Source organism: Scyliorhinus torazame, chromosome 12, assembly GCF_047496885.1.
Source record: "Scyliorhinus torazame isolate Kashiwa2021f chromosome 12, sScyTor2.1, whole genome shotgun sequence".
In the NCBI taxonomy this organism is placed as follows: domain Eukaryota; kingdom Metazoa; phylum Chordata; class Chondrichthyes; order Carcharhiniformes; family Scyliorhinidae; genus Scyliorhinus; species Scyliorhinus torazame.
Window position 1 is genome coordinate 228575964 of NC_092718.1, and position 14078 is coordinate 228590041.

The window sequence follows — 14078 nt, forward strand, 5'->3', positions numbered from 1 at the left end:
GAGGAGGAGAAGAACACCGGGTATCTTTGTATGCGGACGATTTGCTACTATACGTGGCAGACCCGGCGGAGGGGATGCCAGAAATAATGCGGATACTTGGGGAGTTTGGGGATTTTTCAGGGTATAAATTGAACATGGGGAAAAGTGAGTTGTTTGTGGTGCATCCAGGGGAGCAGAGTAGAGAAATAGAGGACCTACCGTTGAGGAAGGTAACAGGGGACTTTCATTACCTGGGGATCCAGATAGCTAAGAATTGGGGCACATTGCATGGGTTAAATTTAACGCGGTTGGTGGAACAGATGGAGGAGGATTTTAAGAGATGGGATATGGTATCCCTGTCACTGGCAGGGAGGGTGCAGGCGGTTAAGATGGTGGTCCTCCCGAGATTCCTCTGTGTTTCAGTGTCTCCCGGTGGTGATCACAAAGGCTTTTTTTAAAAGGATTGAAAAGAGCATCATGGGTTTTGTGTGGGCCGGGAAGACCCCGAGAGTGAGGAAGGGATTCTTACAGCGTAGCAGGGATAGGGGGGGCTGGCACTACCGAGCCTAAGTGAGTATTATTGGGCCGCTAATATTTCAATGGTGAGTAAGTGGATGGGAGAGGAGGAGGGAGCGGCGTGGAAGAGATTAGAGAGGGCGTCCTGTAGGGGGACTAGCCTACAGGCTATGGTGACAGCCCCATTGCCGTTCTCACCGAGGAACTACACCACAAGCCCGGTGGTGGTGGCTACACTGAAGATTTGGGGACAGTGGAGACGGCATAGGGGAAAGACTGGAGCCTTGGGGGGGGTCCCCGATAAGAAACAACCATAGGTTTGCCCCGGGGGGAATGGATGGGGATATGGAATGTGGCAAAGAGCAGGAATAACGCTACTGAAAGATCTGTTTGTGGATGGGAAGTTCGCGAGTCTGGGAGCACTGACCGAGAAATATGTGTTGCCCCAAGGGAATGCATTCAGGTATATGCAACTGAGGGCTTTTGCGAGGCAACAGGTGAGGGAATTCCCGCAGCTCCCGACACAAGGGGTGCAGGACAGAGTGATCTCAAAGACATGGGTGGGGGATGGTAAGGTGTCAGGTATATATAGGGAAATGAGGGACGAAGGGGAGACTATGGTAGACGAACTAAAAGGGAAATGGGAAGAAGAGCTGGGGGAGGAGATCGAGGAGGGGCTGTGGGCAGATGCCCTAAGCAGGGTAAACTCGTCGTCCTCGTGTGCCAGGCTAAGCCTGATTCAGTTTAAGGTATTACACAGGGCGCATATGACTGGAGCACGGCTCAGTAAATTTTTTGGGGTGGAGGATAGGTGTGCGAGGTGCTCGAGAAGCCCAGCGAATCATACCCATATGTTTTGGTCATGCCCGGCACTACAGGGGTTTTGGATGGGGGTGACAAAGGTGCTTTCAAAAGTAGTGGGGGTCCGGGTCGAACCAAGCTGGGGGTTGGCTATATTTGGGGTTGCACAAGAGCCGGAAGTGCAGGAGGCGAGAGAGGCCGATGTTTTGACCTTTGCGTCCCTAGTAGCCCGGCGCAGGATATTGTTAATGTGGAAAGAAGCCAAGCCCCTGGGGGTGGCGACCTGGATAAATGACATGGCAGGGTTTATAAAGCTAGAGCGGATTAAGTTTGTTCTAAGGGGGTCGGCTCAAGGGTTCACCAGGCGGTGGCAACCGTTCGTCGAATACCTCGCAGAAAGATAGATGGAATGGAAAAAAGAAGGCAGCAGCAGCAGCCCAGGATGGGGGGGGAGGGGGGAGGAGGAACCAGAAGGACTCTCAGGGTTGTTAACATATACTGTATAATATGTATAGGTCGTTGCGACAGATAATTATATATTGGACTGTTAAATTATATTTTTGGAGAGTGTTACTTGTGATAAGGCAGTTGCCAATTAGGGTTAGTTTTCATTTTTGTTATTTATTATTCATTCATTTTTTGTTTATAAAATAGGTCATTGTTATTTGTGTTGTTATAATATTGTGTAAAGGATGCACAGTGTACTGTGTTGGTTGACCAAAAATTTTCAATAAAATATTTATAAATAAAAAAGAAATAGTGGTGGACCCTTGGGAGGCATGAGATTATTGGTGGATCTTTGGCGGGTACTCTGGTGATCTTAGTTAATTTGTATGCACCGAATTGGGAAATCATGCTTGACAAATCTACTGGAATTCAGTGAAGATGTAACTAGTAGAGTTGACCAGGGAGAACCAGTGGATGTGGTTATTTTGACTTTCAGAAGCCTTTCAACAAGGTCTCACCCAGCAGATTAATATGTAAAATTGAAGTGCATGGAATTGCAGGTAGTGTCTTGAGACGGATAGAAAGCTGGTTAGTAGACTGGAAACAAAAAGTTGGAATAAATAGTTAATTTTCCAATTGGCAGTGGGGTACCGCAGGGATCTGTGATGAAACCCCAACTGTTCACATTACATATTCATGATTTGGATGAGGGAACTAAATGTATTATCTCCAAATTTGCAGATGATACAAAGTTGGGTGGGAGGGTGAGCTGTGAGGAGGATACAGAGATGCTTCAGTGGGATTTGGACAGGCTGAGTGAGTGAGCATATGTATGGCATATACACTATAGTGTGGATAAATGTGAGGTTATCCGATTTGGTAGCAAAAATAGGAAGGGAGATTATTATTTGAATGGGTGTAAATTGAGAGAGGCGGATACTCAGCGAGACCTTGGTGTCCTCGTGCATCAGTCGCTGAAAGTAAGCGCGCAGGTACAGCAGGCAGTGAAGAAGGCAAATGGTATGTTGGCCTTCATAGCAAGAGGATTTTAATTTAGGAATAGGAATGTTTTACTACAATTGTACAGGGCCTTGGTGAGGCCACACCTGGAGTATTGTGGGCAGTTTTGGTCTCCTTATCTGAGGAAGGGTGTTCTTGCTGTGGAGGGAGTGCAGCGAAGGTTTACCAGACTGATTCCTGGGATGGCGGGACTGTCATCTGAGGAGAGACTAAGTCGGTTAGGATTATATTCATTGGAGTTCAGAAGAGTGAGAGGGGATCTCAGAGAAACTTACAAAATTCTAACAGGATTCAGAAAGAATGTTCCTGATGCTGCGGGAGTCCAGAACGTGGGGTCAACTTTGGGTTGACAAGCTGTAATGAGTCGAGTGTCACGGATCAGCACTGGCGCCTTAACTATTTACAATCTGTAACAGTGAATTAGATGAAGAGACCAAATATATGGTCACTAAGTTTGCTGATGACACAAGATAGATGTGTTTGATGGGCCGAATGGCATGTTACTTTTCCGTAAGTACTTTGCAATGTGCAGCACGGGCTGTTGTACATTAGGTCACATTGGAAGAACTCTAGCATTTTTGAGGGGAGTGGGGCAGTTTAAAATGTACACATCCTTGCCCAGTCTATCCAGAAAATCTGTCATGTTTAAAGCATTTTATTTATTTATTCGTATATTTCAAATTGCTAACTGCAAATCACATTTGGTGTCAGAACCACTGGATATGGTCCAAATATGGAGCAGTAACTTCCTTTGGTAAATTCTTCAACTGCATAGTTCTCCTTTATGGGAGTCTATCAGCGAGTCTGTTCATTGCTGTTGCATTGATGGTTTGTGCTGCCATTGTCTTGTTTGCTAGTTGGAGCTTGCAGCTTGCAAAGTAAACGTGACTTTTGGTTTTCCCATTCTCTCTGCCTGCCTGTGCCTCTCTCTACCTCACCACCCTACCCCATCCCACTCCCTCCCTTACCACTCTTCTCACTGTGTCTCTTTCTCTGTACCTTTCCCCCGATTATTTCCTTCCATCTTGTAGGTTCAGTCAGTTCTCGGAGTCATTCCTTTGCCGATCCAGCCAGTAACCTTGGCCTCGAGGACATTATCAGGAAAGCCTTAATGGGGAAGTATGATGACAAAGGAGATGATCACCAAGTGGTTCTGCCCCATCCTGTGAATGCATCACAGGCCAACATGAGCACAGCCATCCCCGTGTCTGGTGATGCTCGCAATGAGGAAGCGAATCCATCACCTCCATCAGGTTAGTGGATAGAGTGAGGGTTAGTACCATGGGTTAAACCAGCTTCCTTATGTATTGCAATTACTGAACACGGTCTCTTTGACTCTGCAGTCAGGTGGCTCCATGCTAAGTGTTTCTCAGCATTCTGCATTGATGGCTAGCACACTCGATGGGCAGAATGGAATATCCTCCTATATTTTATGGTCTTGACAGATCACATCTAGAATGAGTGTGTTGAAATAAACATTCAGTTTAAACTGGAGTTGATTCTAGAGCCTGGAGCCTGTGGATTTGAATTCACTGCATCCACTTTATTCATAAGATACAGGAGCAGAATAGACCGTTCGGCCCATCGCATTTATGCTTCATTCTTTGGTTTAAGCCACCAGATGATTTCCAACATCCTAATCAATTATTAAGGGCAGCACGATTGCACAGTGGTTAGCACAGTTGCTTCACCGCTCCAGGGTCCCAGGTTCGATTCCCGGCTTGGGTCACTGTCTGTGCGGAGTCTGCACATCCTCCCCGTGTCTGCTTGGGTTTCCTCCGGGTGCTCCGGTTTCCCCCCACAGTCCAAAGATGTGCGGGTTAGGTGGATTGGCCATGATAAATTGCCCTTAAGTGTACAAAAAAGGTTAGCTGGGGTTGCGGGGACAGGGTGGAGGTGTGGGCTTGGGTAGGGTGCTCTTTGCAAGGGCCGGTGCAGACTCGATGGGCCGAATGGCCTCCTGTACTGTAAATTCTATGATTCTATTGATGTATTTATTCAGGTCAGATCCTCCATTCATTCTGCCTCCAACGTTTGTCAGTATTTCTGGCCAGATAAAATTTGGCAAATTCCCAGTAGCCAATTTGTTCCCGGATTAAACTCTCAAACTGGAGATCCTGCAAATCCCAAAATGCTCACTTGTGAAGTGGAATTCCACACATCTGCTAATTTGTGATCCGGCATCAGCAAAATGCCTTGAAAACCAAATTTGGTCACAAAATGTCCACATTTCACTTGTTCAAACGTGCGTGAGCTCCAGACCCACTCCCTGCCTCTCCCAGTGCTGCTCACATCATCGAGTAAAAAAACATAAGAACTAGGAGCAGGAGTAGGCCATCTGGCCCCTCGAGCCTGCTCCGCTATTCAATGAGATCATGGCTGATCTTTTGTGGACTCAGCTCCACTTTCCGGCCCGAACACCATAACCCTTTATTCCTTTATTTTTCAAAAAAACTTTATCTATCTTTATCTTGAAAACATTTAAAGAAGGAGCCTCAACTGCTTCACTGGGCAGGGAATTCCATAGATTCACAACCCTTTGGGTGAAGAAGTTCCTCCTAAGCTCAGTCCTAAATCTACTTCCCCTTATTTTGAGGCTATGCCACCGAGTTCTGCTTTCACCCGCCAGTGGAAACAACCTGCCCGCATCTATCCTATCTATTCCCTTCATAATTTTATGTTTCTATAAGATCCCCCCCCGCATCCTTCTAAATTCCAACGAATACAGTCCCAGTCTACTCAACCTCTCCTCGTAATCCAACCCCCTCAACTCTGGGATTAACCGAGTGAATTTCCTCTGCACACCCTCCAGTGCCAGTACGTCCTTTCTCAGGTAAGGAGACCAAAACTGAACACAGTACTCCAGGTGTGGCCTCACTAACACCTTATACAATTGCAGCATAACCTCCCTAGCCTTAAACCCCGCCCCTCTAGCAATGAAGGACAAAACTCCATTTGCTGCCTTAATCACCTGTTGCACCTGTAAACCAGCTTTTTGCGACTCATGCACTAGCACACCCAGGTCCCTCTGCACAGCACCATGTTTTAATATTTTATAATTTAAATATTAATCCCTTTTGCTGTTATTCCTACCAAAATGGATAATCTCACATTTGTCAACATTGTATTCCATCTGCCAAACTCTAGCCCATTCACTTAACCTACCCAAATCCCTCTGCAGACTTCTAGTATCCTCTGCACATTTTGCTTTACCACTCATCTTAGTGTCGTCTGCAAACTTGGACACATTGCACTTGGTCCCCAGCTCCAAATCATCCTCGTAAATTGTGAACAGTTGTGGGCCCAACACTGATCCCTGAGGGACACCACTAGCTACTGATTGCCAACCAGAGAAACACCCATTAATCCCCACTCTTTATTTCCTATTAATTAACCAATCCTCTATCCATGCTACTACTTTCCCCTTAATGCCATGCATCTTTATCTTATGCAGCAATCTTTTGTGTGGCACCTTGTCAAAAGCTTTCTGGAAATCCAGATATACCACATCCATTGGCTCCCCGTTATCTACCACACTGGTAATGTCCTCAAACAATTCCACTAAATTAGTTAGGCACGAGTTAGTTTATGAACCCATGCTGCGTCTGTCCAATGGGACAATTTCCATCCAGGTGCCTCGCTATTTCTTCCTTGATGATAGATTCCAGCATCTTCCCTACTACCGAAGTTAAGCTCACTGACCTATAATTACCCGCTTTCTGCCTACCTCCTTTTTTAAACAGTGGTGTCACGTTTGCTAATTTCCAATCCGCCGGGACCACCCCAGAGTCTAGTGAATTTTGGTAAATTATCACTATTGCATTTGCAAGGGCAGCACGGTGGCGCAGTGGGTTAGCCCTGCTGCCTCATGGCGCCGAGGTCCCAGGTTCGATCCCGGCTCTGGGTCACTGTCCTTGTGGAGTTTGCACATTCTCCTCGTGTTTGCGTGGGTTTCGCCCCCACAACCCAAAGATGTGCAGGGTAGGTGGATTGGCCACGCTAAATTGTTCCTTAATTGGAAAAAAATAATTGGGTACTCTAAATTTTAAAAGTAAACTTGTGCATTTGCAATTTCCCTAGCCATCTCTTTTAGCACTCTGGGATGCATTCCATCAGGGCCAGGAGACTTGTCTACCTTTAGCCCCATTAGCTTGCCCATCATTACCTCCTGAGTGATAACAATCATCTCAAGATCCTCACCTGTCATAGCCTCATTTCCATCAGTCACTGGCATGTTATTTGTGTCTTCCACTGTGAAGGCCGACCCAAAAAACCTGTTCAGTTCCTCAGCCATTTCCTCATCTCCCATTATTAAATCTCCCTTCTCATCCTCTGCATACACACACACACACAAGGCAGACAAACACAGGGGAAAGAGGGGTGTAAGATAATGATGAGAGACGCCCGGGGACGACCTCACTGATCTCGCCATTGGGCTGATGGAGTACGAGCTGCTCCCGCTGAGGGGCAGAAACCTATCAGCCGGCACGTTAATTCCAGGAGGTAAAAGCCAGCCCAGATAGGAGGTGGTATCTCAGAATGGCCCCGTCAGGCACTTGGACCCCTGCTTTGTCTCTCCTTTTCCTTGACTACAGTAAAAGTAAAAGGATAAGAGTCTATGTTTCAGTTGGACATTCTTCAGTCCATCTTTCTTCATTCTAGGCCTTCAGTTGGAGGATTTTTGTTTTCAGTCTCGAATGGTTTTCTCTGTAAATTCATCCAGGTCTCAAAAACTACTCTGCAGGTTCAGAAAGCAGCAGATTGGCTGTATTTCTGGAGAGAGAGACAGACAGACAGACTTGTGCTCCTCTCAGTGTCCCGGATCCGACTGTCACTTCTACATCCGCTGAAAAACATCCCACTTGGTTAAGACCCATCACTGCCTGTCGCCGGGCAGAATACGGCACATTGCCAATTCATTGGCCACCAGCCAACAAATCAAAACAAATCCCTCCAATCTCTCGGGTGCCACAAAGTCTGAGTTTTTCTGAAACCTCCAGAGCACAGTGCACAATTTTGCAATCTTTGAGTTCCTCACTTACTCTGCTCGACTTAAAAGTAAATGTCCATTAAATGTCCATGGATCAAAATGATAACCACAAAGTAAAAGAAATGTGAAATAAGGAAATCAACAGGAAGGACCCTTACAATGAGCAGAAATTTCTTTCATCCAAATATTGAGAAGACTGTCATGACAATCTGGGGTAATGTGGAGTGACACTCTGAGATAACGCGCAGTGACACTCGGGGGTAACGCGCAGTGACGCTCTGGGGTAACGCGCAGTGACACTCTGGGGTAACGCACAGTGACACTCGGGGGTAACGCGCAGTGACGCTCTGGGGTAACGCGCAGTGACACTCTGGGGTAACGCGCAGTGACACTCTGAGATAACGCGCAGTGACACTCGGGGGTAACGCGCAGTGACGCTCTGGGGTAACGCTCAGTGACACTCTGGGGTAACGCGCAGTGACACTCTGGGGTAACACACCGTCAATTCCAGCCCTACTTGACCGAGAGTCACAAGACATGTGAAATTAGATTTTATTTAAATATGCGAGGTCCTTGGTTGAGCCCAATTAACTCGTCACTAGGTTTGTAACTTTTTATTATGTCGAATATTATAATTTAACGGACAGAAAATGTAATAGAACATTACAGCGCAGTACAGGACCTTCGGCCCTCGATGTTGCGCCGACCTGTGAAACCACTCTAAAGCCCATCTACACTATTCCCTTATCGTCCGTATGTCTATCCAATGACCATTTGAATGCCCTTAGTGTTGGCGAGTCCACTACTGTTGCAGGCAGGGCATTCCACGCCCTTACTACTCTCTGAGTAAAGAACCTACCTCTGACATCTGTCCTATATCTATCTCCGCTCAATTTAAAGCTATGTCCCCTCGTGCTAGACATCACCATCCGAGGAAAAAGGCTCTCACAGTCCACCCTATCTAATCCTCTGATCATCTTGTATGCCTCAATTAAGTCACCTCTTAACCTTCTTCTCTCTAACGAAAACAGCCTCAAGTCCCTCAGCCTTTCCTCATAAGATCTTCCCTCCATACCAGGCAACATTCTGGTAAATCTCCTCTGCACCCTTTCCAATGCTTCCACATCCTTCCTATAATGCGGCGACCAGAATTGCACACAATACTCCAAATGCGGCCGCACCAGAGTTTTGTACAGCTGCAACATGACCTCATGGCTCCGAAACTCAATCCCTCGACCAATAAAAGCTAACACACCGTACGCCTTCTTAACAACCCTCTCAACCTGGGTGGCAAGTTTCAGGGATCTATGTACATGGACACCGTGCTCATCCACACTACCAAGAATCTTACCATTAGCCCAGTACTCTGTCTTCCTGTTATTCCTTCCAAAATGAACCACCTCACACTTTTCTGCATTAAACTCCATTTGCCACCTCTCAGCCCAGCGCTGCAGCTTATCTATGTCCCTCTGTAACTTGTAACATCCTTCCGCACTGTCCACAACTCCACCGACTTTAGTGTCATCTGCAAATTTACTCACCCACCCTTCTACGCCCTCCTCCAGGTCATTTATAAAAATGACAAACAGCAGTGGCCCCAAAACAGATCCTTGTGGTACACCACGAGTAAGTGGACTCAAGTCTGAACACTTCCCATCAACCACCACCCTTTGTCTTCTTCCAGCTAGCCAATTTCTGATCCAAACTGCTAAATCTCCCTGAATCCCATGCTTCCGTATTTTCTGCAGTAGCCTACCGTGGGGAACCTTATCAAACGCTTTACTGAAATCCATATACACCACATCAACTGCTTTACCCTCATCCACCTGTTTGGTCACCTTCTCAAAGAACTCAATAAGGTTTGTGAGGCACGACCTACCCTTCACGAAACCGTGTTGGCTATGTCTAATCAAATTATTCCTTTCCAGATGATTATACACCCTATCTCTCATAAACCTTTCCAAGATTTTGCCCACAGCAAACGTAAGGCTCACTGGTATGTAGTTACCGGGGTTGTCTCTACTCCCCTTCTTGAACAAGGGGACATCATTTGCTATCTACTACCCCTTTCTGGCACACACCACACACACACAGACAGACAACACAGGGAAAGGGTGGCAGAAAGTGAAACAAAATATTAAATAAAAGGATAAGGATATTTGATGATATGGGATGACTTCAGTCAATGTCTTTCTGAAGTTCAGGCTTTCGTTTTGGTACTTCTTCCTTCTAGGCTCGAGATGGTTTTCTCTGGCAAGGTTGTCTACTTTCTCTGCAAACTCAGCATCATTTCAGGTTCAGAGCCAAGAATGTGCCACACACTCATTGCTTTCAGAACAATAGAGCAGTTCTCTCACTTCAGCAAGCAGGAAGAACGCGAGAGAGAGAGAGTTCCTTTCACTTCCGAGGTCTAATCACTTCTGCCCAGTTCTCTCAGAAAGCTTCATGCAGGAGCCAATCACTGACCGTTGTCTGGCAGAACACTGCCCCGACCAACCCACCGGTTGCCAGTTAACCAATCGAAACAAGTCCCTCCAAGGTTAGTTCCTAGGATCCACTCGGTGTCAGAGTCTTGCTTCTCCACTCGAAACACAAAACCTGGGAACACAGTGTCCTAACGAGCAGGCTGTTTCAAATTTTGAATCTTTTGCTTCAAGGCACATCCCAATTGTGGATTCGCGACCAAAATAATAAAATAACAGAAAAAATGAGAATAAAGGAAAAAAACAGCAAGGACTCTTTCAAGACCAAAGCCATTGTCTTCAGTTCCCACCACAAACACCACTCATTAGCCATTGATTCCATTAATCTCCCTGGAAACTGAAACTGAATCAGGCTGTCCTCAACGTTGATGTCATAACTTTAAACCAGAAATCCATGCCTTCACGAAGACTGCCTGTTTCTACCTCTTTGACCTCATCTGCCTCAGCGTGTCTGCTAATGAAGCCCTCTTCCATGCTTTTGCTACCTCTAGACGTGCCCATTCCAATGCTGACCTTCCATATTCTACTCTCCATAAACTTGAGATCATCCAAAACTCTGTCGCCCATGTCCGAACTTGTACCATGTTTTTTAAAATTAATTTAGAATACCCAATTCATTTTTCCAATTCAGGGACAATTTAGCGTGGTCAACCCACCTACCCTGCACATCTTTGGGTTGTGGGCGTGAAACCCACGCAGACACGGGGAGAATGTGCAAACTCCACAGGGACAGTGACCCTGAGCCGGGATCGAACCTGGGACCTCGGCGCCATGAGGCAGCAGTGCTTGCCACTATGCTGCCCCTAACTTGTACCATGTTGCGTTCTCCCATCGCCCCTGCATTGACTTTCAGCTGAGCAACATTTCTCTTCTAAAATTTTCACTTGGTTTCAAATCCCATCACGTCCTTGCCCCTCTCTTGTCTCTGTAATTTCCTCCAGCCGTATGTTTACTGCGATCTCTGAGCATCCTCAATTTTAATCACTCCACCACCGTTGTCCACAAACTCTGGAATTTCCCCCCGAAACCTCTGTGGCTTTCTCGCTCTCTTATTGAGTCATAGAGGTGTACCGCAAAGAAAAAGCCCATCACGTCTGCGCCGGTCAAAATCAACTGCGTAACTATTCTAATCGCATTTTCCAGCTCTTGGCCCATTGCCTTGTCAGCCCTGGGATCCCAAGTGCACATCAAAATACTTAAATGTTCTGAGGGTCTCTGCCTCCACCACCCTTTCAGGCAGCAAGTTGCAGACTCCCCCCACCCTCTGTGTAAAAAGGTTTTTCCTCACATCCCCTCTAAACCTCCTGCCCCTCACCTTAAATCTATCCCCCCTGGTCATTGACCGCTCCACCAAGGGGAAAAATTTCTTCCTGTCTATTCTATCTATGCCCCTCGTACTGACCTCCCCGAACAGGCGCTGGAATGTGGCGACTAGGGGCTTTTCACAGTAACTTCATTTGAAGCCTACTTATGACAATAAGCGATTTTCATTTCATTTCATAATTTTATACATCCCAATCCTGTCCCCCCTCAGTCTCCTCTGCTCCAAGGAAAACAACCCCAGTCTATCCAACCTCTCTTCATAATTAAAACACTCCAGCCCAGGCACCATCCTGGTAAATCCCCTCTGCACCCTTTCCAGTGGCTATCACATCCCTCCTATAATGTGGATTCCAGAACTGCTCACAATACTCTAGCTGTGGCCTAAGCAACGTTTTATACAGTTTCAGCATAACCTCCCTGCTCTTAAACTCTCTGCCTCGGCTAAAAGGGCAAATATATCATATGCCTTCTGAACCACTGTATCCACCTGCTCTGCTACCTGAAGGGACGGGTGTACATGCACACCAAGCTCCCTCTGATCCTCGGTGCTTCCCAGGGTCCTGCCGTTTATCCTGTATCCTGTATTGTCCTGCCCAAGTGCATCATCTCACACTTATCCAGATTGAATTCCATTTGCCACTGATCAACCCGTCTGACCAGCCCGTCTATATCCCCCTGTAATCGAAGGCTATCCTTCTCACTATTTACCACCCCGCCAATTTTCATATCATCCGCAAACTTACTGAGCAACCCTCCTACATTCATGTCTAAATCAGCGGGACCCCTCTGGACACAGGCTTCCGGTCAGAAAAACTCCCCTCGACCACCACCCTCTGCTTCCTGTCACTCAGCCAATTCTGGACCCAATTTGCCAAATTTCCTTGGATCCCATGGGCTCTTCCCCTTCAAGAAGACACTACTGAAAACCTGCTCAGCTGCCCTGACATCTCCTGATGTGGCTTGATGACAGTCATGTGAATAACCTGAGGACATTTTACAATGTTAAAGGCACTAAACAAAGACAAGTTGTTGATGTCAAGGTTGTTATAAATCGCCCTGCTTGCTTTCTCCCGGAGAAAGGACAGACGTGACCTTTTTGTTGCACCGTTCATTTTTAATTCTTCCATGTTTCCTGGTCTGTGGATTGTGATAAATTAGCTGAGTTTTGTCATAGTTTTCCATTGATTCCAGACCTTTCCCTCAGACTAAAGCAAACGACATACAATCTTGCCTTGAGTGAATCTTTGAACCCTCAAACCTGTCCACCTTGACTCCGTGTCCATTCCTTTAGTTATTTCTCTCTGAATCACTTTGGATCGTGCTTTTAAAGAGAAAATTGATGCTAAGCCATTAAAGCAGGAATGCAGGGATGATTCATACTCAAACACTGTAGAAGTTATTGTGCGGCACAGTCACATTCTGTTTTCAGTTAGAATAGCAGAATTTAACAATATCGCAAAGTAAACAACATGGATGAAATGCTTCTTTCTTGTTGCTCAGGCTCAACTGCGTTTCCTTATAATCCATTCACGATGCGCATGATGAGTGTTACACCGACGTCCATCGCATGTGCACCGCCAACAATGGGTCAAGCCAGCTCACATCCACCAGCCAGAACGTGGGAGCGGGAGCCAGCTCCCTTACTGTCCTCCCAGTATGAGACACTATCAGACAGTGATGACTGAGTACAGTGCCCTGGCTGCGGTTTTAGTCGTTGTTTCAGGCCTGCAGACCACAGACGAGAGAATCTCCTCGAGCCCGGCTCACCGAGTGATGAAGTAAAGGAGGGTTTGTTCACAGGAAAATGCAAAGCAATGTTCAGTCCTCAGATCAGCAGATGCCAGTTGGAGAAGAAGTGGCGATCACAGACGCTCATGTAGAATTCACAAGGAAAAACATTTTCTGCTCTCCATTTGTTTGTTTAAAAACTGTCTTTAAATCATTCTTGTGTAATATAGAGTACTGTCCCATTGTATCATGCTACCAATCTTACATTTTAAAAGATGCTGAAATGGTGAATTGCTGCAAATGCAGGAATTTCCCACCACTGAGGTGAGCCCAAGTGACTGGTATTCCATATTTGTTGTAAATTAAGTTCCATTTTGCCTTTAATTATTTAGCAGCACTGCTAAGATATTAATGCATGGATGTATTATGATTCATTGTGAAACAAAACAAATTGAAGGGAGTATACAACCTGGTGTATGTGCGTTCAGGAAGGGGCGTAACCCTATGCACCGTACTCGTCCAAAAGGAATGTCTTTATACCTCCACCTGCTTTTCCCCTAATTATCACCACTCCCACAAAACAAAACACTGTCTGCGAAATGGAAGCAGGTCTTAATGTTGCTTCCAGAAGTTCATGTTTTTCTTGTGAGTAGGGGAAAGGGTTGTCTAATTCTTCAGGAGGTTTAATGGTTCAAATGAAGGTGGATATCCGAAATGGAGAATGACAAAGTTATCAGACATTGGTACTCTGACACCACAAGCCTGTCTGTGTGCTTCTGCAGGAATCACAG

General features: G+C 46.2%; 1 protein-coding gene across 10 annotated transcripts in view; it reads left to right on the forward strand.

Moving 5' to 3' along the window:
* ncor1 (nuclear receptor corepressor 1) overlaps window positions 1-14078 on the forward strand; it is a 458529-nt gene extending 444451 nt beyond the window's left edge. For all 10 annotated transcript variants that reach the window (XM_072470035.1, XM_072470042.1, XM_072470044.1 and 7 more), the window contains 2 exons: window positions 3795-4016; window positions 13060-14078. In XM_072470035.1, the coding sequence (XP_072326136.1) occupies window positions 3795-4016; window positions 13060-13244 (407 nt within the window). In that variant the 3' untranslated portion in view covers window positions 13245-14078. The remainder of the gene's footprint in view (window positions 1-3794; window positions 4017-13059) is intronic.